Raw genomic sequence first — 21835 nt, forward strand, 5'->3', positions numbered from 1 at the left:
GTGGTAAAGGTCTTGTCATTTAATAACTCAGCTTTCCGATGACACGTGACCTTGTGTCTGTTATGCCGCGTTTCTGCGTAATGTCCCCTGAGGGCAGGGACGGTGTGGGCTCTCCGTGCGTAGCTTTGGGATGTGCAAGAGCCTGTGTTGGTGGCAGCACCTGGGGGCCCGGCCAGTCCTAACGTGTGGCCTGTGTGTCCAGGGCCGGGCAGGTGTCATGGAATCCTCCCGGGCAGGCGGGCCTAGAGTCTCGCAGGGTGTGGGGGCCCTTCTTAGTGACACCACGGGGCCCATCTCCAAGAGGAGCTGCCTCTGGAGGCGTGGGCAGCTGCTGGGGTGGAGGTGAGGGCCGCCGTGTGAAGCCAGGCAGTGGCTGCGGGGCGGGTCGGAGAACCCCTGACCGTCCTCAGGTGGGCCAGGTTCCCGGGGGGCCACGCTGCTCCGTGTGTGGTCACCCTGGCGGGCAGTCTGTGCATGAGCCCCGCTGTGGCGCCCGCTTCGCCCCTGCCTCCCCAGCCCACCCTGTGCCCCGTGAGGAGGCTGAGTCCGGGCCCGGGTGTGTCCCGGGTGCCGCCCCCCGCCTGCCAATCGGGCGCCCCCCTCGGCCTCTAAGTGTGTGTCCGTTGGACGCGAGGGTTTTGGGGGAGTCCAGGCTGCCCTGGTGTAGACTAGTGCGACCTTTCGTTGGCAGCTGAGTGTGCATTCAGGACTCGGACACACATTTCTCCACGTGGAGGGGCCACCGCACGCGGGTGAGTGCCCGCCGGTGCTTCAGTCCTGGTCCTCCTCATCTCACCCTTCCTGGCGGTGAAAGTGGGGTGCCGGCTGCAGAGACGTGGAGCGGCGCCTGCGGTCAGAGCGCGCTCGTGCTCCTGTTCGGGTCGCTGCGTTGAGCACGTGGAGGTCAGCGGCGTCGCAGAGAGAAAGAAATATCACTCACTTTATTTGGCTGTTTTTTTAAACTTATGATCAGTTAAAATTTAGTTTCAAATATGGTAAATTTAACCTGGAAAATCATTGTTTTCTGCACAAAATGTATTGAATGTAGGTCTTTCCTTCCTTAGAAGTGCAGCTGTCAGGGTGCGGCTGTTGTGCCTGAGGGCAGTTCAGGAACTTGAATCCAGGTGAACCACAGCACGTAGTGTGTGCTGTGGCTGCGGGACGGACGGCGTGGGCATGGGGTGGGTCCCTTGAGGCCTGGGACAGGGTGGGGGCCAGGCCTGCGGCAAGGCCCTGAGGTGGGGGGCAGGGTGGGGGCGGGGCATGGGCGGGGCTGTGCGGCAAGGCCCTGAGGCTTGGGACAGGGCAAGGGGCGGGGCCGTGGCGTGGGGCGTGGCATGGGACCGGACACGGGGCAGGGCTCTGGACCGGCAGCACCTCCTTGAGAAGTGAGACAGGTGTGTGGGCCCAGGAAACTAAGGGGCGGATGTGTGGGTCGAGGACCCTGAAGGAAGTGGCAGAACAGGAGGCCAAGAGACAGCGGGTGTGGCCGGCCGCGTGCTTCAGGCTGCGGAGCTCCAGGGTAGGCTCAGAGGTCCTGTGACAGAGGCCAGAAGGCCCGCGTCTGCTCATGGGCCTGTGTCACCGACCCCACGCACCGATCCCCTGTATGTCCCTCACGCTTGTGAATTTGGGGCTGCGGCACCCAATGGTGAGGAAGAGGGACCAGGACCTGGGCCCTCTGGACACGTCGCATCCACAGCGTGACTGTTTCCCGGAAAAGGAGGTGACTGAGGATTTGAGGCCCTGGCCCCTCGAAGAGGTGCTGGGCCTGGACCGGCTGCAGGGTGGATGCTTCTGCAGAGAGGGGACTCCCTGGGAAGGCAGGTCAAGTGGCCAGACCCTGCCCAGAGTGGCAGGGTTAGGGAGAGGAGGGCCCAGCTTGAGCAGGAGGATGGTTGGGAGGACAGACGGACAGACAGATGGTTTCTGGGGCAGGGACTCGGGCCTGGCTCCTTGGGAGCGAGCGTCCTCAGGCCAGGGTGAGGGGCCGGGGGAGGCACAGCCAGGGCAGTGGCAGTGGCCTTCCACGCCCCCCCCTCGGCCACTCTGGGTCGTCACTTCGTCCAGCCCACGCTGGGGAGGGGACTGCCCCGTGTCGGGCACCTTTCAAAACCTCTGTCCCAGCTGGCGAGTGAGGCCTTCTGGAGGGAGGTGGCCTGTGGGTTTCAAAGCAAGGGAAGGCACGTTTCCCTGTCAGAGCCCTGGGTCTGTGCCAAGGACTTGGCTAACTGTGATCTTCAGAGAGCACGACCCCATGGCGTGTCCTTGCAACAGAGGCTCGAGCTGGCAGGGCAGGGGCTGCTGCGGGCAAAGGTGCAGATTGGCAGGGGCCGGGACCCAGAGGAACGCCCTCTGTGCTCTCACTCGACACCCCCCGAAGTGCCTGCTGCTTGAGTCCGTCCCAAGGGTGTCTTTCAGAGCAAGTGCCCACCGAGGGACGTGTCCAGAGCCCCTGGCGCCTCCAGCCATCTCCCCTTTTGGGTTCGGGGTGATAGGGACCAGGTGGGGGCCGCTGTCTCCAGGCTGAGCACTCTCCTGGGTTGCCGGGGTCCCCGTCGGACCCTTTTGTCCAGGCCAGCCCTGAGGCCCCCGTCTGCGTTCTGGGACCCGACCCAGCCTTCCGCCATGCGGGCACGCCACGGCGAACACAGAGCTGTGTGTCGAGGGACGGTGGCAGACGCAGTCAGAACTCTGAGAACGGAGAACTCTGTTGCTTCAGGCACAGCTGGTGCGGACAGGCTGGCCCTTTGGGAAGGATGCTTGAGCCTGCCGCTAAGGGGAAGTGCGCCGTGCAGGGCGGCCCCGGGGCCAAGAGGTCGGGGCTGTCCCTTCCCGCCGAGTGCCTAGGGGAGCCTACGCCGGTGCCCGCCAGGCTGTATTCCCAGGGTTGGTATCGTGGTCATTCTTCCTCGGTGAGGCACACCGTCCTCTGGAGAAGCCGTGAAAGGTGCCCTGTGGGGCAGCTGCCAAGCGGGATGTGGGGCGGGTTGGCTTCCCGGTCGCTTGGGCGTTCCTGAGTTCGGTGCACATGAGAGGCGTCCTTCCGGACGGGACTCACTGTGCCACCGGCCTCGTGTGCAGCACCCGAGGGCCCGTCCCCGCCAGCCCCGAGCACTGAGGGGTGGGGTCAGGGGAGGGAATGTTCCATGACTGTGTTTAATGGCAGATGGGCCGCCCTAGTGGGCCTGTGGTAGCCCGGTTCTCCAGGAACAACACGCACGCAAGGAGCAGCTCACTCAAACAGCTGGCATCAGGTACTGACGCTTTTCACGCACACCGTCCGTGCTTTTCCTGGTCAGAATCGTGTCCCTTTTTAAGAACGCATCCCGAGTTCCCGATCGTGTGTTCACATCTCCATGCGGGCCACGTGCACGCCGGCCACCCGGTGAGGGGCCACTGTGGCCGCGGGGCGCTTCCTGGCCGTGGTCAGGTCACTTGTCTCATGGGGCACGGCCTGCGGGCCTGGCTCTCCGTGGCCAGCTTGTCTGTCCGTGGCCAGCCCTCTGGCACTTCCTAGAAGCGGCCACTTTCCATCGGGGCTGCACACAGTGGCCCGTCCCTCTGAGGCCGCTGATGGCTCGCTGGCCGCCAGGCATGGGCAGGAAACGGTGCCTGAGGCTGGGTTCCAGGTGACAGAGCACTGAATGGGGGGCCTGCCCTGGGATGGTGTATTTGGGGATGGGGAGGGTCATCATGCGGGTTTCTGGCAAGTGCCTGGGAGAGGGGAGGAGCGCAGGACCAGAAAGAGCATCGTGGCCACCACGGCCAAGTGCAGTTAGCGTGATGGGCAGCTGAGGACGTGGGGACACGCCCCCTGCACTCTGCCCCGTTGCCCTCGACCCTCTGGTCCCACGAGCCCCTGCCGCAGCCCCCAGCTGTCGTGGCCTGGATGCCTCATCAGCTCAGCAGTGATCTGCTGTCCCCTGAGCCCTAGGGGAGCGGGGCCAGTGAGTGTCCTGTCCTTTCCACGAGCGTGTGCTGGTCAACACAGGCTCAGCCACCTGTGGGTCATGCCCAGATGCCTGGTGCGGTTTACTGCAGGGGGAGAGATCAGGGTCCAAGCTGTGACTGAGGTGGTTGTCAGGACCACTGTGCTGGGTGGGGGCCTGGGATGGCTGGACAGCCTCTGGACAGCGACCGCACTGCTGAGAGCGTCTCTGCGGCCAGCAATCCGTGTCACTGGGGGTACTTACCCGTACCATCGAGGAACAAAAGCGTGGGGAGCGTTCGCGGCTTGCGGCAGCCCTGGGGACAGTGCCGGGACCCCCCCGGCTGTAGTGGGGCAGCGGCACCGTGGCCACACCACCTCTGCTGCTGACCACCGTGTGCCGCAGCCGTCCCTGCGGTGACACGGGTGCTGGGCACCTGCCGTGTCGGGTCGTCAGGCAGTCGTGTGCACGTCGTGTGCAAGGCAGCGTGGGCCCCCGCTGAGCGCAGTCAGCTTTGCTTACTCCTGGGCAGGTCTGGGGCGTGTGCGTGTCCGCGTGCTGGCACGCGTGCCCACAACAGCGTGTGGGGCTGGCTGGGCTCATATGCTCTGTGGAGGACGCAGCCAGGTGTCTGCAGTGAGACGCTAACCGGTTCGTTTGTTTCTGTGGGACTCGGATGCTCCGCAGTTGACACGTTTGACTTTGCACAGCTGGGGGAATTCCTCTCAGTGACTGGGGAAGGTTCTAAGGAATTCCGAATCGTGTCTGAGGATCGGGAAGACGTGGGAAGCTGAAACGAGTGCTGCACAAAGGGGGTTTGACTCCCGGAGGCCGTTCGAGCCGTGGTCGTGCACAGGGGCCTTTGGTCCCGGCAGCCACCTTCCTCGTAGGGTGGCCGCACGGACCCGCGGAGCCACTAACGGCCTGTCCTGCGCTTCCCTTCACAGGTCGTGCACACGCACAAGCCGCACTTCGTGGCCCTGCACTGCCAGGAGTTTGGGGGGAAGAACTACGAGACCTCCATGTCACACGTGGACAAGTTCGTCAAGTAAGTCCTGGCGGGGTGTGCCACGCCCGCTGCCCCCTCCCGGGGCGAGGCGCCACTAGGGGGCTGTCTCTGGAAACCCCGGTCACGGCCCCACCTTTGTGAGGCTCCTTGGGTGGGCTGGTGTTCCAAAGAGAGAAGTCCTGTCCCGAGTGTGTGACCGTATGCCCCCTGGGGGGGACCACAGGGTGACAGTGTGGCCCCTGGGGGTGGGACCACAGGGTAACAGTGTGGTTCCCAGGGGGGGTGGGACCACAGGGTGACAGTGTGGCCCCTGGGGGTGGGACCACAGGGTGACAGTGTGGCCCCTGGGGGTGGGACCACAGGGTAACAGTGTGGTTCCCAGGGGGGGTGGGACCACAGGGTGACAGTGTGGCCCCTGGGTGTGGGACCACAGGGTAACAGTGTGGTTCCCGGGGGTGGGACCACAGGGTGACAGTGTGCCTCCCAGGGGGGGACCACAAGGTAACAATGTGTTCCTGGGGAGTGGGACCACAGGGTGTCATTGTGGCCCTGGGGGTGGGACCACAGGGTGACAGAGTGGTTCCTGGGGGGGGGGGAACACAGGGTGACAGTGTGGTTCCTGGGGGGGGTGGGAACACAGGGTGATAGTGTGCCCCTGGAGAGAACCACAAGGTGACAGTGTGACTCCTGGGAGGGACCACAGGGTGACAGTGTGGCCCCAGGGGTGGGACCACAGAGTGACAGTGTGGCCTCTGGCAATGGGACCACAGGGTGACAGTGTGGCTCCTGGCAATGGGACCACAGGGTGACAGTGTGGCTCCTGGCAATGGGACCACAGGGTGACAGTGTGGTTCCTGGGGGCGGGACACAGTGTGACAGTGTGGCCCCCAGGGGTGGGACCACAGGGTGACGGTGTGGCCCCTGGAGAGAACCACAAGGTGACAGTGTGACTCCTGGGAGGGACCACAGGGTGACAGTGTGGCCTCTGGAGAGAACCACAGAGTGACAGTGTGACTCCTGGGAGGGACCACAGGGTGACGGTGTGGCCCCTGGAGAGAACCACAGGGTGACAGTGTGACTCCTGGGAGGGACCACAGGGTGACAGTGTGCCTCCCGGGGGGGGACCACAAGGTAACAGTGTGGTTCCTGGGGGGTAGGACCACAGGGTGACATTGTGGCCCTGGGGGTGGGACCACAGGGTGACAGAGTGGTTCCTGGGGGGGGGGGAACACAGGGTGACAGTGTGGTTCCTGGGGGGGGTGGGAACACAGGGTGATAGTGTGCCCCTGGAGAGAACCACAAGGTGACAGTGTGACTCCTGGGAGGGACCACAGGGTGACAGTGTGGCCCCAGGGGTGGGACCACAGAGTGACAGTGTGGCCTCTGGCAATGGGACCACAGGGTGACAGTGTGGCTCCTGGCAATGGGACCACAGGGTGACAGTGTGGTTCCTGGGGGGGGTGGGAACACAGGGTGATAGTGTGCCCCTGGAGAGAACCACAAGGTGACAGTGTGACTCCTGGGAGGGACCACAGGGTGACAGTGTGGCCCCAGGGGTGGGACCACAGAGTGACAGTGTGGCCTCTGGCAATGGGACCACAGGGTGACAGTGTGGCTCCTGGCAATGGGACCACAGGGTGACAGTGTGGTTCCTGGGGGCGGGACACAGCGTGACAGTGTGGCCCCCAGGGGTGGGACCACAGGGTGACGGTGTGGCCCCTGGAGAGAACCACAAGGTGACAGTGTGACTCCTGGGAGGGACCACAGGGTGACAGTGTGGCCCCTGGAGAGAACCACAGGGTAACAGTGTGACTCCTGGGAGGGACCACAGGGTGACGGTGTGGCCCCTGGAGAGAACCACAGGGTGACAGTGTGACTCCTGGGAGGGACCACAGGGTGACGGTGTGGCCCCTGGAGAGAACCACAGGGTGACAGTGTGACTCCTGGGAGGGACCACAGGGTGACGGTGTGGCCCCTGGAGAGAACCACAGGGTAACAGTGTGACTCCTGGGAGGGACCACAGGGTGACGGTGTGGCCCCTGGAGAGAACCACAGGGTGACAGTGTGACTCCTGGGAGGGACCACAGGGTGACGGTGTGGCCCCTGGAGAGAACCACAGGGTGACAGTGTGACTCCTGGGAGGGACCACAGGGTGACGGTGTGGCCCCTGGAGAGAACCACAGGGTAACAGTGTGACTCCTGGGAGGGACCACAGGGTGATGGTGTGGCCCCTGGAGAGAACCACAGGGTGACAGTGTGACTCCTGGGAGGGACCACAGGGTGACGGTGTGGCCCCTGGAGAGAACCACAGGGTGACAGTGTGACTCCTGGGAGGGACCACAGGGTGATGGTGTGGCCCCTGGAGAGAACCACAGGGTGACAGTGTGACTCCTGGGAGGGACCACAGGGTGACGGTGTGGCCCCTGGAGAGAACCACAAGGTGACAGTGTGACTCCTGGGAGGGACCACAGGGTGACGGTGTGGCCCCTGGAGAGAACCACAGGGTAACAGTGTGACTCCTGGGAGGGACCACAGGGTGACGGTGTGGCCCCTGGAGAGAACCACAGGGTAACAGTGTGACTCCTGGGAGGGACCACAGGGTGACGGTGTGGCCCCTGGAGAGAACCACAAGGTGACAGCGTGACTCCTGGGAGGGACCACAGGGTGACAGTGTGGCCCCTGGAGAGAACCACAGGGTAACAGTGTGGTTCCTGGGGGCGGGACCACAGGGTGACAGTGTGGTTCCTGGGGGTGGGACCACAGGGTGACAGCGTGGCCCCTGGCGATGGGACCACAGGGTGACAGCGTGCCCCTGGAGAGAACCACAAGGTGACAGCGTGACTCCTGGGAGGGACCACAGAATGACAGCGTGGCTCCTGGGGGTGTGCAGTTGCAGGGTGACAGTGGTGCTTTGGGCTTGGAGACTTCAGCCCTGGGCTCCAGGTGGAGCGTCCCATCTGCATGTCCTGGAGGCCACACCTGTGGCGTGACGGCTGCCAGCCTGCCAGCTGTGGATGGACGGACAGACGGCTGGTTTCCATCCAGCAGCTTACACCTGTGTTTGTCACAGTGCGACGGGGACGGAGCCCCAGTCGCGTGTGGGTGGTGACATCTCCATCGTTCCGGAGGAAGTAGCCACAGGCCTCTGCACAGACCTGGGAAGTGCACGCGTGGGGGCGGGGCGGAGCGGAGGGCGGAGTGTGTGCTCAGCCTGGCAGGACCCGCCTCTGGCTGTGGCAGCGGAAGGCCCTGGGGCGCCTTTCCTCCTTCTGCTCTGCCCGCAGCCCCAGGGCCCGGGACACCCGCTCTGCGCTGGGCACCACTGTGCCTGCCCTCCGTGTCCCCGTGCTGTGGACTCGGGGCATCGTGACTGCTCCCGCCAGCCGGGTGTGAGGTGACACTCCCTGACTCCCAAGGCGGGTCATCGAGGGCCGCTGTGCTGGGTCTGCACTCAGAGCCCTGGCGCCTGGTGCCCGGGCTCTGAGGGTGATTTCAGCCGCCGTCAGCAGCCGCAGTCCTGCTTGAGGTCCCTGATACGGTGGACACAAGCCATCCACGTGTCAGTTGTTAAACTGTGGGCCGATTTGCTAAAGGGCATTTTTTAAAAAGAATGATCAAATTTTTCCCAAATAATCCAATTTTACGGCAATTTTAATTAAAAACATGTTTTAAATTTTTTACCACTTAAACTAATACTAAAGTTAACATGAGGGCATGGGGATGCCGCTAAATAGCTAAAAGTAGCCAAAATAATTCTGAGGAGGCCCGAGGTGGGAGTGCCCCCCCTCCCCTGGCTGCAGGCTCCTTGGGGAGCAGTGAGGGCAGGGGGAGGGGTGCAGGGCGGGCAAGAGGCAAGAGCTGCGGAAGGACTGAATGCAGCTGGGGACTGGCTGTGAGCCACAAGGCCATGTGTGCGTGAGAAAATGGCACTGGGTCCCCCCCCCCCTCCCCGCAGGAGGATAGCGTTTCAGTTGTGTTACTGAGTAAAGGGAGAGGGCCAGCTCTGATAATGCTGAGGCTAAAATACTGGAGGGTGTTGTCTGTAGCTCTGGGGCAGGGAGTTACCTTCAAGAGACGCAGAAAGTGTCACCTACAAAAGAAAGGATTGTGAAATGCGAATGTTAAACAACGTTAACTGTTTACCAACAGACCCTGTAAAGGAAGTAAATGGTTAGCTACTCCTGGGAAAGACACCTGCGGCACACCTTGGTGACCAAAGCCCTTACTTACCTTAAGGAGCTTGGCGGGGGAGACCGGCATTTCCAGAGCGGGGTGCCTTGCTGGTGCGCAGCAGGCTTGCGGAAGGAGGCCCCCCCTGTCCAGCCGCGCCCAGCCCTGCGCCCCTGCACCCCCCCCCCCCCCCCTCCCGCATTCCCCGCCCCATGTCCCCGCCTCTCCCCTATGTCCCGCCCCTGGCCCTGCCTCCCCGGGCGTCCACCCCGCCCCTTATCCCTCGCCTTATCCCGCGCCCCATGCCCCGCCCCCGAGGTGTGCCCCTTCTGCCATCACCCCTGCGTCCTGGGGAGGCTGTCCCGTTCTTTCTACCCCTACCCTTGCTTGCCATATGTGACCCGTGTTGCCATTTTTTGCTTTAAGCTGGTACCTTTTATAAAGATTAGAAGGGAGAGAAGGTGCCCTTTATCTTGACCACTTTGTCTATGGCTTTCTGTGCTCTGCCTGCTCTCTCGAAGCCTCGGTTTCTGTCTGGTACCATCTTCCTTCAGCCTGAGAGCTTCTGTGACATCCATCTTAACACGAGTCACTGGTGACGAATTCTCTCCGCTTTTGTTTGTGTGAGGAAAGCCTTTGTCTTCGCTCTTGAAAGATGTTGTTGTTGTAGCTGGGACTGCGGCTTGCCCGCGCTTCTCTGTTAGCACTTAAAGGACATCATCGCCTTGTCTTCTGTGTCCTGTTGTTTAGGACGGGCCTTAGCCATTGTCCCCGTCTTAATTTTCGGTATATAATGTGTCTTTTTTCCCTGACTGTGGCATTTTGTCTCCCCGGATGGTCTGCAGCAACTTGATTATGTTGTATTTTAGTTTGATTTCCCTTGTGTTTGAGCTTTTTTCAGTGGGTTTATAATTCTAATCATATTTGGGAAAAGTTTGCTCACCACTTTCCTGTTTTTCTCCTTCCCTTCTCTTGGGTCTCCGACTCGGCTTTCCTGGGGTCGGCCTGTCTGTCACCACCCAGGGCCCCTCTGCCCCTTGAGCTCTTTTTCCTCCGACGTTTTCCAGGCCCTTTGCTTCAGTTTGGGTCATTTCTGTTGCTGTGTGTTGTGTGTTGTAGTCACGGATCTCTTCCTTATTTATTTTCTTAGGTTTAACCTGCTCTTAGGTCCACCTGGTGAGTTCTGTTTTCAGCCTGAGAAGTTTAATTTGTGGTTTTCACGTTTGCTTTTCCTCATATTCGTGCTTTCCTTGAAATCTTTGATTGCATGGACAGCCCCTGCTTCAGGGGTGTTTTCGGCTGACTTCTGTCCATCCAGGTCTGTCTCTGCAGGTTGTAGGTTGTATTTTTTTGCTTCTCTGCACACTAAGTTAATTTCTGGCGTGACGCCAGACGTTCCGAACATCGTGTGGTGTGTGTCTGCACCTTGCTTCCTGCCACGAACACGGTGGAGGCTGCAGGGGGGGAGGGGTGTGAGCCCTCCGAGGCACATAGCCTCTTCCCTTCTTCCATGTGGCTTCTTGGGGCCCGAACCCCTCTTCCATCTGACCCCCGTGCTGGCTGGTCAGATGGCTACGTGACCCCTTCCCTGCTGCTGCGGAGCTGGCGGGAGGGTGGGGGGGCCCTCGGCCGGGGAGCCGGCAGGTGAGCAGGGAGGCCCCCCTCGCTTCCCGGCGTGGCTCTGGTGCATTCTCGGGGCCCTGGGTGCACAGTGGCTCCCTTCCAGCCACACGCGCTGAGGTGACACGTGGGTGCCCGCCTAAGCCTTTTCTGGCTGGGAAACGAGGCAGGGAGGTGACCGGGAAGCCCCTCTGACGAGGGGTGTTAGAGACCCTTCCTCCTGGTGGGGGGACCTGCCTTGGTCCCGGGGGCATGTGGACTCCGGCCTGCTTCTCCGTTAGCACAAGACACAAACAGCCAGGAGAGCCCACGGAGTTTGGGGTTGTGCCGCTGCGGCGTGCGGCCCTGGCCAAGCTCCCAGTGTCCCCCCACCTCCACGTCTGTCTCCCCAAGAGGCCTCTGGGTCCCGTGCAACTGTCGGGTGTCGGGGGGGACCGCAGCTGACGACACGGCCCGACTCTTCTGCCGCCCTTCCTTCCTCCCACCGCCGCTTGGTGGCGTTTTTGGGGTGACGTATGACACGGTGTTCAAGCCAGTAGCCTGGGTCTGGCAGCAGCTTTTTGGGTGGCTTTTGTACCAAAGAAACCCCCTGTTTTCCTTCCAGAGAGCTGTTGTCAAGTGACGCCATGAAGGAGTACAACAGGGCTCGCGTCTACCTGGACGAGAACTTCAAATCCCAGGAGCATTTCACGGTGCGTGCCCTTCTGCTGCGTGGAGTCGGCCCCGGGCCGTGGCCTGTGGGATGGTGATGGCAAGTGGGGGGCTCTTCACAGAGGCGAGGGATCAAGCCCACCCCTGGATCTGCTCCACAGAGCTCGAGTGACGGAGGCCAGTCCCTCTGTGGGCCCAGGCAGCCCACCCCGGGGGCCTGGCCTCTCCTGCAACAGTCCTTGGTCCGGGGGTCAGCGGACGCCCGCAAAGGGGGCCCCGCCGGGGTGCAGCGGCTGTGGGGGGTACCAGGTGCTGGGGAGGCTGGAGGCTTCTCGGAGGAGCAGACGTCAGATGGGTTTTGAGTCAGTGGTTGTTGGTTCGAGCGACTGAGGCATCTCACCCCCCCATCTCTGGGGAGGGCTCAGAGCTGCCTCGTTAGCTTAGTTTCCTCCGGCTTCTGTTCCCGGCGTCCTTCACCTCACCGCTGTCGTGTCGCCAGGAGCCTGGTATGCAGCAGGCGCTCGGCCATTGCGTGCTGGTCGCATGGGGCGGTGGGTGCCGGTGTGCCGAGAGCAGGCGGGGCTGGGGAGCCGTGTCCTGCTCAGGGAGCGACACTAGAGATGGCCCTGTGGTCAGAAAGGCATCTGTCCGTTCGCGGTCTCTGAATTCAGGGTATCTGTGCCAGTTCGGTGGTACCTTCCATGGCTGAGATGGTCACCATCACGTGGCCATGGGATTCCCCCGTGCCCCGCGCCTGCTGTCCTCGGGCACCCCTGCCCCCCTCCACACTCACACGTGGCCTCACCGCCACCTGTGTCAGCCACATCCCGGCGCAGGCACGCCCCGCGCAGGCCGCCGCAGCCCCGTGCTCCCTCTGCCTTCCTGCCCTGGGCCGAGGGCCGCTGGCTCTCAGCCCGCCCTGGACAGGAGAACACTCTTCTCTTGACCCTCACGCTTCCCTGTGCCGGGACCCTGCTTCCTGCTTCTCCCATCAGGACTGGTTCAGATGGAGTCACGGCAGCTCTGATGGAAGCTGCGTTGGTTTGGGGCGAGCGGAGGGCCGGGCACCGCGGAGGGGAGGGGACAGCGGTTGAACTCGCAGCCCTGGCAGTGGGAAGCACTCACAGTAAACGCGGAAGGCACTGCCGGGACATCACCGTGGGGTAGGGCGTCCCGGGGTCCGGTGTGCGCGTAACTGGAGCCCCAGGATGAGAGGGAGCAGGAGGCAGCAGGCGCCTGAAGAATTGGCTGAAATTCTTCAGAATTGGACAAAACGTGTGGGTGCGTAGAACCAGTCGTACGACAAGGACCCCGGCAGGGGTCAGGGGGCCCTGCGCACAGACGAGGGCGTCAGTCCCTCGAGAGGACACAACCGCGTGGGCCGCGAGTGCAGCGTCGGAGCTTCACACGTGCACGGCCGCTGGCAGCTGGGAGGACGGGGCCGTGGCAAGCATGGGCTTCGACCCCGCCTCGCACCGACCGATGCCGCCCGCCAGCGTGACCCTGCCGCCCTTGGCGGGACGCCGATGGGACGGGCAGCCGCGTGACAGATTGAGTGGCACAGGGCGTTCGGGGAGGGGGACCCACGCGCAGCCCTCCCCCCGAGGAAGCCCAGAGGCTGGAGCCCATGCTCTCCCCGCTGGAGGACCTTGCTGTCCAGTTGGTGCGTTGAAGTACTTCATGGTCGTGTCACGTCTCGTCTGTTCTTTGGTGCATAGGTTTTCAGACTTAAAGTGTCTGAAGCCAGGGAGCACCCAACATCCGTGGCATTTTAGTTGAGATGGGCAGTGCTTTCCTCTCTCGGTCATAAATACAGAAACGTCACGTTAGCCGGAGACATGGCCGTGCTGCTTGGTGGGAGCCTCAGACCGGGCTGGAGAATGGCATCCGGCTGGGCGGGACTGGCCAGCACGGGGCGCAGAAGGAGCCCCCGGAACACTGCATCGGGTGCGGCTCAGGTCTGCGCCGCTGAGGCTGTGTCTGCAAGTGTCGCAGGACCGGATGGGGTCGGGGGGAGGGGCCGGGAGGCCTGGCCTGCCTGCAGCGGCTGTGGGCGCATGGCGGCTGGTCCTGGGGCATCTGCACAGTGCTGTGGACCGGCTTTCCCTCGGGTGGGGGAGGGGTGCACAGCGGGGAGGTGAGGGCTCCCCTCCTGCGGCCGCAGTCCTGGGTGAGGTGTGCTGATGGCCCCTGGATAACTGGACAGCCGTGTTTAGCGGGTGGGGAATGGACGGTGGAGCTCTAGACGTTGGAGCGCATCCCAGAGTTGGCACAGAGGTCCGAGTGTGTGTGATCCTGCCTCGTGACCGTGATGCTGATGGTTGGCGATAAAATCCTGTTTGACCCTGGGGCCCCTGGAGCACCTCTGTGCCCTTCCGTCGCCCCCCTCAGCGTGCCGTGGGTGGAACCATCGTTGCTGGGGCCTCCAGACGTCCCGGTCGAGGGGACCCTGCACCCCCAGGGTCCTGGGCAGGGCTGGGCTACGCTGGCCAGCTGTGTGGCCACTCTCCCACCCCAGCCTGGTGGCCTCTGCCTGTCAGACGGAGGAAAATTTAATTTTTACAAGATTAATGGCATTGGAGCAGTATTTTTAGCTGAGTGTGGTTCAAATAATAGGCCATTAATTGAAAAAGGAAATTGAAATGAATTTATCTTGTACATAAATGCTGTCACAGGTATTAATAGGGATCAGAAAATAGTGGCCTGTTCCCAGAAAGAGGTTGAGCCTGAAGCTGCACCTGGTGTATGAACATGACCGTGGGGGTTTGCTCTGCACACGGAAGCGTGGGGGCTGTGGCCTGGAGTGGGGGTTGGGCCTGGGGGTGGGCTCTGGGCCTGGGATGGGTCTGAGCTTGGGGAGCTGCGGCCTGAGGGGGCCTCTGGGCCTGGGGGACTCAGCCTGGGGGGGGCAGGGGGCTCTGGGCCTGGGTGGGGGCTCTGCCTGGATGGCTCTGGGTGGGTGGGGGGGGGGGGGTCCTGCCGACTGCGTCGGGAGCCCACTGATGCCCCTGGTCACCAGAAGATGGCGCCAAAGCAGCATTTGGCGTCAAGCTTTTGGTTCAGGAGATGCTCACAGGGCTTTTTCTAGACTCAAATCAGCAACGAATACGTGAAGTTTGGTTTGCACCTAAGAGTCGTGCTGGGGGGCCACTTACTGATGAGGAGGCTGGTGTCATCCCAGCCCCCAATGGCTGCCCCAGTGTGGTGGCCCGGTCGCCGGCTGGGTCACCTGCTTCCTGCTTCCCTGGAAGGTGGAGGCCGGAGGGCGGCTTCTTCATAGGGCTGCCAGGCCCTGTCTGTTCGCGGGAACTCACGGGGACATCCCTGAGAGCAGACTGAGGACCCTGGCCCAGGGCGTGGGCACAGCAGCACAGCCACGCATGAGCTGGAGGGGTGGGCCGGGAGCGGGCGGGCTGCGTCCGGTGCCCCAGGTGCCCTCAGGTCCTTCCCCCTGTGGCAGCGTCCAGGAAGCGGCCCTGCTGCTTCTCATTTCTGGCTGCCCACCTCCCTGAAGCCCGATCCCTGAGTGCCGCCCTGCCCTGGCCCAGCCCTGGAGTCGGCCCGCACGTCCCGGGAGGACCTGACCGAACGCCCCGCCGTCCTTCCTCTGGGGGAGGCCTTCTCCACGACAGAACGCCAGGCTCTCCAGTGTCCCGTCAGGCTTTCCGGTTTCCACATCCCAGTGAGCTTTTGTGTTTGCCCACAAAGAACCGAGACGTGCCAGTGCTGATCGCCAGCAGGTGTGAAGGCGTTCTCGTCCTGGTCCCGCCACGTGGACAGAGCACGCCAGGTTGTGGACAGAAGGTAGATGCAGACGGTGCTGTGGCCACTGCACCGGGACCGGCCGGAGAGGAGACTCAGGAGCGGTGGTGTCCCTTCCAGCAGGACTGGACCCCTGTGCACCGGCCTCCCTGCCCCTGCTCCCGTGTCCCTGCCCAGGCACCAGGTGGCGAGGTGCGAGTGACCCGGAGCTCGTGCGGGGCGCCTGACCCGTTGTAACCGGGGATGCTGCAGCATCTGGGAGAGAAGCCAGCAGCCACCGCTCAGCGTGTCTGGCCAGGCCTCAGCGTCCATAGGATCCCTGGGGTGTCCACACCTCACAGCACGTTCACAGCACGGGCCTCATGTCCCCAGGTCATCCCTTCTTGTGGGCGGAGACTCTGTGGTGCCCGCCACGTGGGAGGAGGTGGCAGCCACCTTGCTGTGCGTCCTGCCCTCCGTGCGCTCCCCCTCCCCTGCTGTACGTGGCCCCCTTCCCCCCCTCCCCTCCTTCCCGGGGCCTCTCTGTTCCCCCTGGCCCTGGAGGACCGGTCCCTGTCACATGCACCTCTGCCCTTTGCCAGCACCCCTATTCCCTGCCGAGGACATTACCCACACACCCTCCACATGTCCCAGGATCCGTGTGGACAGGCGGGTATGTTCCGGGCTTATGACACATAAAGGTGACTCAAGGGCCTTCTCGGTTACAGGCGTGGGCCCTGAGGTAGGTGGGGCGCTCCTCAGACTGCCGCTTCCTGGCGCCCGGGCCCGCAGGTCCCCTTGCCCGCCACGTGGGAGGGACCTGACACCATCGGAATGACAGCCCGCACCCCCCGCCGCCAGGGGCGCCTGGGTCCCGAGTGCCCTGAAACGCTTCCCACACGAAGCCTTCCAGGATCTGCCTCTTGGGAAACTCCCCATGACGTCACAGGCGCCCCACGGTTGGTCACAGTTGGCTTCACAGCAGCCCAGGGCGCGGCCACTCGTGCCTTGACACTGAGGAAGTGCCCGGTGTAGTTTTCCAGGGCTTCCCAGTGTCTATTGATTGGAGACCTGATACCACAGGAATTGTGTCTCATTTCGCCGGAGGAACATAGAAAACACATCACTCACCACCGGAAAAGCCTGAACGTCGATAGGGGGACGTGAAGGGAACGGCTTTCCTATACTCTGGCTTCAGAAATGGCTAAATGAGGAAGAAATTGCAAATTTATTTTGGTATAATTTCCTCGTCTCGTTTCGCTGCAGGAACGGAGCGTCTGCCGTGCGTGTGCCAGGCAGGCCCCCCCCGTTGTGTGAATTCAGGGCTTCTGGGCTGGGGGAGGCCCACAGGGGCACGGCCAGAGGCCACCCGTCCTCCCCTCACTGGGTGCCCTGTGAGGAGGAGGAGGAGGAGGAGGACAGAGGGGGGTCACCTGGCTCCTGAGGCAGGATGCGCGGCGTCAGGGGCCATTCCGAGGAGGTGCAGGCCGAGGTTGCGTTCCCCGGGGAGCCCTTCCGTTTCTGGGACAGGTGCTTCTAGAACGTGAGGCTGCAGGTGAGCGCGCTGGCTCAGCGGCTTTTCCTTGGGCAGCGTCGGCTCGGTGGCGGGCACGGACTGGGCCGTCCTCTTGGTGGAGAAGCGGGAGGCGACGGGCACCAAGCCCAGCCTGCGAGGCCCCTGCTGATCTGCATGCTGCAGGCCCCGCGGAGCCTCTGGGGCCCGGGAGCCACGCGTGGCCGGTCAGCGCCAGTGGTGCACCTGTTGCGATCTGCAGGGCAGGTGCGGGTGGGCCCGAGGACGCCGTCCCTGCTGGCACTGGGCCGACGCCTGCACAGCCGGCAGCTGAAAGAGGGAAGCCGTGTCTGGGCGGGAGCCGTGAGCTCCTGTCAGGGTCTTACAAGCCGTGAGAGCTCCCAGGCAGTGGCGGGCCGGAGCTGGGCAAGTGCCCTGGTGGCCTCCCGGCACGGAGAGCACATAGAGTCCGTGGAGAGCGCTTTTGTGACCGCAGGGCTGCCTTAGCACACGGAGACTCCGACTTCTCCTTGAAGCTCTGAAAGTGGGGTTTCTTCTGGGCAGAGGGGTCTGGAGCCAGAGACGTGTCGTGTCCTTTAGCGCCCGGAACTCGGCATCAACCAGAGGCCCCGGGCGGGTCTGTGGGCTGGGGAGCGGGCTTCCCGGGCTCCGAGCCCTTAGTGGGGAGACCCAGATGCCTCCGCTGCCTGCGGTGCCCCAGCCGGCTCGGCCAGCCAGTTCAGTTCCCGGGAAGAGGTGCACAGGTTGAGTTCCCTTCTGTGAGGCAAGAAGTGTGGTCCAAAGCAGCAGTTCACCGACAAGAGCTCTAGGGACACCATGGCATCCTGGGAGCGTGGCTTCGTGTGTGTGCAGACCTCCGGAGAGGGCTGTCAGGTGCCCTTTGCGGGCTCCCCTCCGGTGAGCACCCCTCCTCCCTGGCCTGAAACCTTTGCTCGGCAAACCCATCCCATCCAGCAGGTTCTCCTTCCCGGGAACGTGCAGTGGCTGCCTTACGAGTCCTCCCTTGTAGTCAGACCATGCAGCCTGAGGGCAGGCCCTGGTGCCCAGGAGGGCCTAGGAGCGGTTGGCCCCCACCAGGCTGGGAGTACCCATGCCGATGGCTCCCCGTCCTGGGACACCGGGACTGCTCGTCACCAACAGACCAGGCTCCCTCTTACTTTCCTCTCTGTTTGGGGGGCTCCTTCCCCACCCCCGACCCCACGTTGTCTTTGGCAGTGCTGAGAGGAGGGTCCCCACGGGGAAGCACGGGTTCGGGAGGGCTCGGTGCCGGCCTTGGACCCACTTTTCCGGGAGGTTCTGGGCCTTCATCAGTGGGGGCCTGCCTCCCATTTGCCCCAGATCTGCTGGGGGGCAAGGGGGGCTGCACCTGCTCTCTCCCTTCCCACTGCTGCAGGCCCCTGCCTGCTCCCCCCTGTGGCCCCGGCCCTGCTGGCGGGAAGGCGTGCACTGGAGGAGGTGCCCTTCCACCTCCCCCGTGCTCCCCTCACGATCGGCCCCCTTCTCCTGTGTCTGCTCTCCCGAGTAAGATTTTAGGGGAAATTTATGGAAAATTAATGGAGTTTACTGATGTTCTTTGATCTGAGGAAAGGGAAAGAAGGCAAATGCATTTGTGATGAGGGAACTAATCTGCTCCAGGAGAGGCCCCCCTCCCGTGGCTGCGCCCCGCCTCCGCGCCCCGCCTGTGGGGCCAGACAGGCCTGATGGAGTGTGAGGAACAAGATTGGTTTTCCGAGGGCACCGGGCCCTCCGCGCTCAGCTAAATCACGCTGTCTGCTCTGCTGGCGGTAACGACCCGCTCCCCTCGGCGGCACCTGCAGCCCCGCGGGACACGGTGATGTGCGGCTGGGCAGCGGCGGGGGCCCGAAGTGAAGGTGAAGCTGTCATATCGATCTTTTTAGCACTAAAATATGAGCCACTTTACTCCACTCCCCGCTGCTGTGATGTGAAAAATAATAACTCGGATCCAAATTAAAAATATTGATCTCTGGAAGGTGCTGAAAGTAAATAAACACCCCCCGAAGTTTTCGGGTCAGCCGAGAAACGGCCTCAGCAATAAATGTGTCGGCACGTCAGGGTCCAGGGTTCTTGATCTGTTTTTTCTTTGAATTGATTTTTCATTATTTACTTCCTAAAAGTGTTGAAATTTGGTCTTCCACTGTTAAATCCCAGTGTTTGGGCAAATTATTTCTTTGGGGCTTATGAGGTGCTTCTGATCCACTCACTCATTGATTGATTGATTTTTGACTCAATAAGCTTGCAGTCCCTGCCTTATTTAGGGCTTCTATCATAATTTTTTATACATTTGCGCTTGACTTTTTTATTTGCCTCTGACGGATGAGGTGGCACGGGGCTGTCGAGCAGGGTAGCACAGGTGCCACGAGGCTGGTTTTACCCGGCTCTGTGCGTTCTGAGGGGACGCTGGGTGTGTCCTGGCACAGCAGATCCCCCGTCACCTCCGGAAACCCCTGTACCCGACAGGGCCCTGGCCTGTGGGTGCCCCAGCGGCCCGCGGCCGAGTGAGGTGCGGCGGGCAGGCGGGCGTCTCGGATGCTGCGGTTCTCGGTGGGCGTGGGGGGACCGTGTGCTTCTCGAGGAAAGGCTTTCAGGAGCCCCCAGAGTTCTGGCCCAGTCCCCAGGGCCACACAGCGTGGATCCGCGTGGCCCAGCAGGAGAATGGGAGAGGGAAGGACAGGGGAGATGGCAGGATGGCCGTTCCCGTGCAGCTGTTTGTGGGGACAAAAACTTTGCTGGGAAGACTGAGGACTTGAAACCTGGCCCGTGATCGATAGCACGTCTTGCCGCCCCCAGAGTCAGGGTTCCCTGCAACCATCACCCACTCTCCAGCGTCTGGAACGAGGAGCTGCTGGCCCTGGGGGCCCCCGGGCTGGACCCGGCAGCAGGGCCGCGGGAAGAAGGGGCCCTGGCCCTGGGACTCGGGATTCTGGCCCTCGCCGCCCCGGTCGGCACTTTGCACCCCCCACCACGTCCTCCTCCGGGAGGACCACTTGGCGGCCTGCTCGTGAGCCAAGCGACGCCGCGGCCGGATGTTCTTTGCGCGAGCCGTCTCTCTTGCTGATGCTGCGTGGTGGTAGCAGGAGGCGTGGGGGGCCCGTGCCGGCGCCGGTCGGTGCGCTCGACAAGGGCGTCGCGCAGCACCTGCGTGTAACCCGCGTTCGCCACTGGACGGAGGGGAGGCAGGGGCACACCGAGGCTCTTCTGCGTCTGCTCATACTTGAACCCAGAGCACAGAGACTGCTTCCGTGCCTCACGCGGGGGCCTGGGGTTCCGACCGACTGAAGCCAGAACAGGTTCGGGAGCCCCACAGACGTTTCTGAGGGTGGCTGGTGCGCCGGCAGGAGAGAGGGACGGCCGCCAGCGGGGAGGGTGGGGTCGTGGCCGAAGGAGCAAGGCTGGAGCCACATGGTCGGGGAAGGGCTGACCGCACTGTGTGATGGCGGTGGGGGGGGGGGGGGCGCCTTGGGAACATCGCTCTGATCCGAGGTTTAGGGTGGGAGGCAGGAGGAGCCCCATCATCCTGAACACATGACCAGCTCCCCTGGGACCGAGACAGCCACTCCCCAGCAGAGGGCTTGTCTCTGAGCGCCAGTCATCTGTGAGCGTCCAGGCACGCAGTCCTGTTTTCTGACCGTAATCCTGTCTCTGGCATTTCCCTTTGTTCTGGGCACCACGTCTGCCTCTGGAAGCCATGTTTCAGACGAGACACATATTCCAGAAGGATGGCATGCCCTACGAGTGCACGCGGACGCTTACTGCGCCGAGTGCCGGAGTGCCGTCTCTCCGTCCCCTCCCCCCGGACCAGAGAGGGTGATGCAGGGCGGCGCACGGGCTCCCTTGCGGACAGGCCGGGCCAGGGTCTTGTCTGTGCCTCAGTTGATGCAGAGACAGCGAGTTGAGGCCGAAAGTTGGCCTCCTTCCCAAGAACCGGGATCTTCCGGCCTCGGCACCCGACTCCATCGGGCTTCGCAGCGTGAAGGTGGCCTGAAGCCTTTCCGTCCGTCCCTCTGCGGGAGCGCGTCTGCGGGAGCGCGGGTGGGGTGCTCCGCGGGCGGGGCCGGTGCTGGTGGGTGGTCGCCCCTGACCTCGGGCCTGGGAGTCCACGCCGCAGGCTCACGGGCACAGGGAGGGTCTGCTGGGCAGCCCGGTCGTCACAGTCTACACACCAAGTACACACAATTCTGAGTCAAGAGCTGCCTCGGAAGAGTCCAGAGCCGGAGAGGCAAAGAACTGTGTGGCCGCAGCTCTGGGGGCCGGCCGTGGGTGTCCAGCCGCAGAGCGTGTGCAGAGGTCCTGTGCCTCCATGAGGAAGGCAGGGCGCTGGTCGGCGGCATGGCTGACAAGCCCACGTGGCGTGCATCCGCAGCACGGATTCAGAAAGCTGAGTTTTGCAGGATGGCCGTGCTCAGACTCGGCCGGAATCCGAGCCTCAGCAGTGAGCGGAGCACTGAGCTCGGTCACCCGCACACCCTGGTCCGGCCCCTGCACCTCGGCAGGCGTGGCAGACACAGGACGGGGCTCACCCTCTGCTGAGAGGGAACCCCCGGTGCGGGGGGTGAGGCTGGAGCCAGAGCGCTGAGAAGTGGGCTCGCCCGGTCCCCGCTGTGCCCGGGGGGGGGGGGGGGGGGGGGCGGTCGGACCCTCGCTCCAGCGGACCAGCCTGTCCTCAGCCCGGTTGCACGGCGGGAACAGGGGAAGAGAAGTCCAACACCCCCTCCCGCGGCCGGATGGGGCCCGGTGCCGATTGTGCCGGCAGAGGGCTGGCTCCACGCGGCACAGCACGCGGGTGTGACGCCTGACGGCTGCACGCGACACCCGCCCACTCCTTGTCCTCGAGCTCACAGACTCCAGGGAGCGCGCGCGTGCACACGACACCCGGCCGTGACCCGTGGCTGCCACGCGTGACCTTGTGCACTCGAGGGGCCGTCGGGGCCTCTGCCCACATGGAGCGCACAGGCTCGAGGGCACACGTACACGGATGTGCAGTTACCAGGTGTGGAGAGCGCCCCAGGGGCCTCGTGGGAACAGGAGTCATGAGCGGGCCGCTCCAAGGAGAACCTGGAAAGTGAGCAGGAGTGGCCAGGGAAGGAAGCAGGGAACGCGTTCCAGGCTGGGCCCTTGGGTGCACAGAGGCCGCACGAGACGCGGATCTGCGCTTCCCGG

At 63.2% G+C, this 21835-nt stretch overlaps 1 protein-coding gene across 4 annotated transcripts in view; it reads left to right on the forward strand.

The window, feature by feature from the left end:
* INPP5A (inositol polyphosphate-5-phosphatase A) overlaps nt 1-21835 on the forward strand; it is a 176577-nt gene that overhangs the window by 61787 nt on the left and 92955 nt on the right. For 3 of the 4 annotated variants that reach the window (XM_043597944.1, XM_043597942.1, XM_043597943.1), the window contains exons 3-4: nt 4880-4980; nt 11336-11423. The exons of the other annotated variant lie outside the window; for it this stretch is intronic. In XM_043597944.1, the coding sequence (XP_043453879.1) occupies nt 4880-4980; nt 11336-11423 (189 nt within the window). The remainder of the gene's footprint in view (nt 1-4879; nt 4981-11335; nt 11424-21835) is intronic. 4 annotated transcript variants of the gene reach the window in all.

The sequence above is a fragment of the Prionailurus bengalensis genome, chromosome D2, assembly GCF_016509475.1.
Source record: "Prionailurus bengalensis isolate Pbe53 chromosome D2, Fcat_Pben_1.1_paternal_pri, whole genome shotgun sequence".
In the NCBI taxonomy this organism is placed as follows: Eukaryota; Metazoa; Chordata; class Mammalia; order Carnivora; family Felidae; genus Prionailurus; species Prionailurus bengalensis.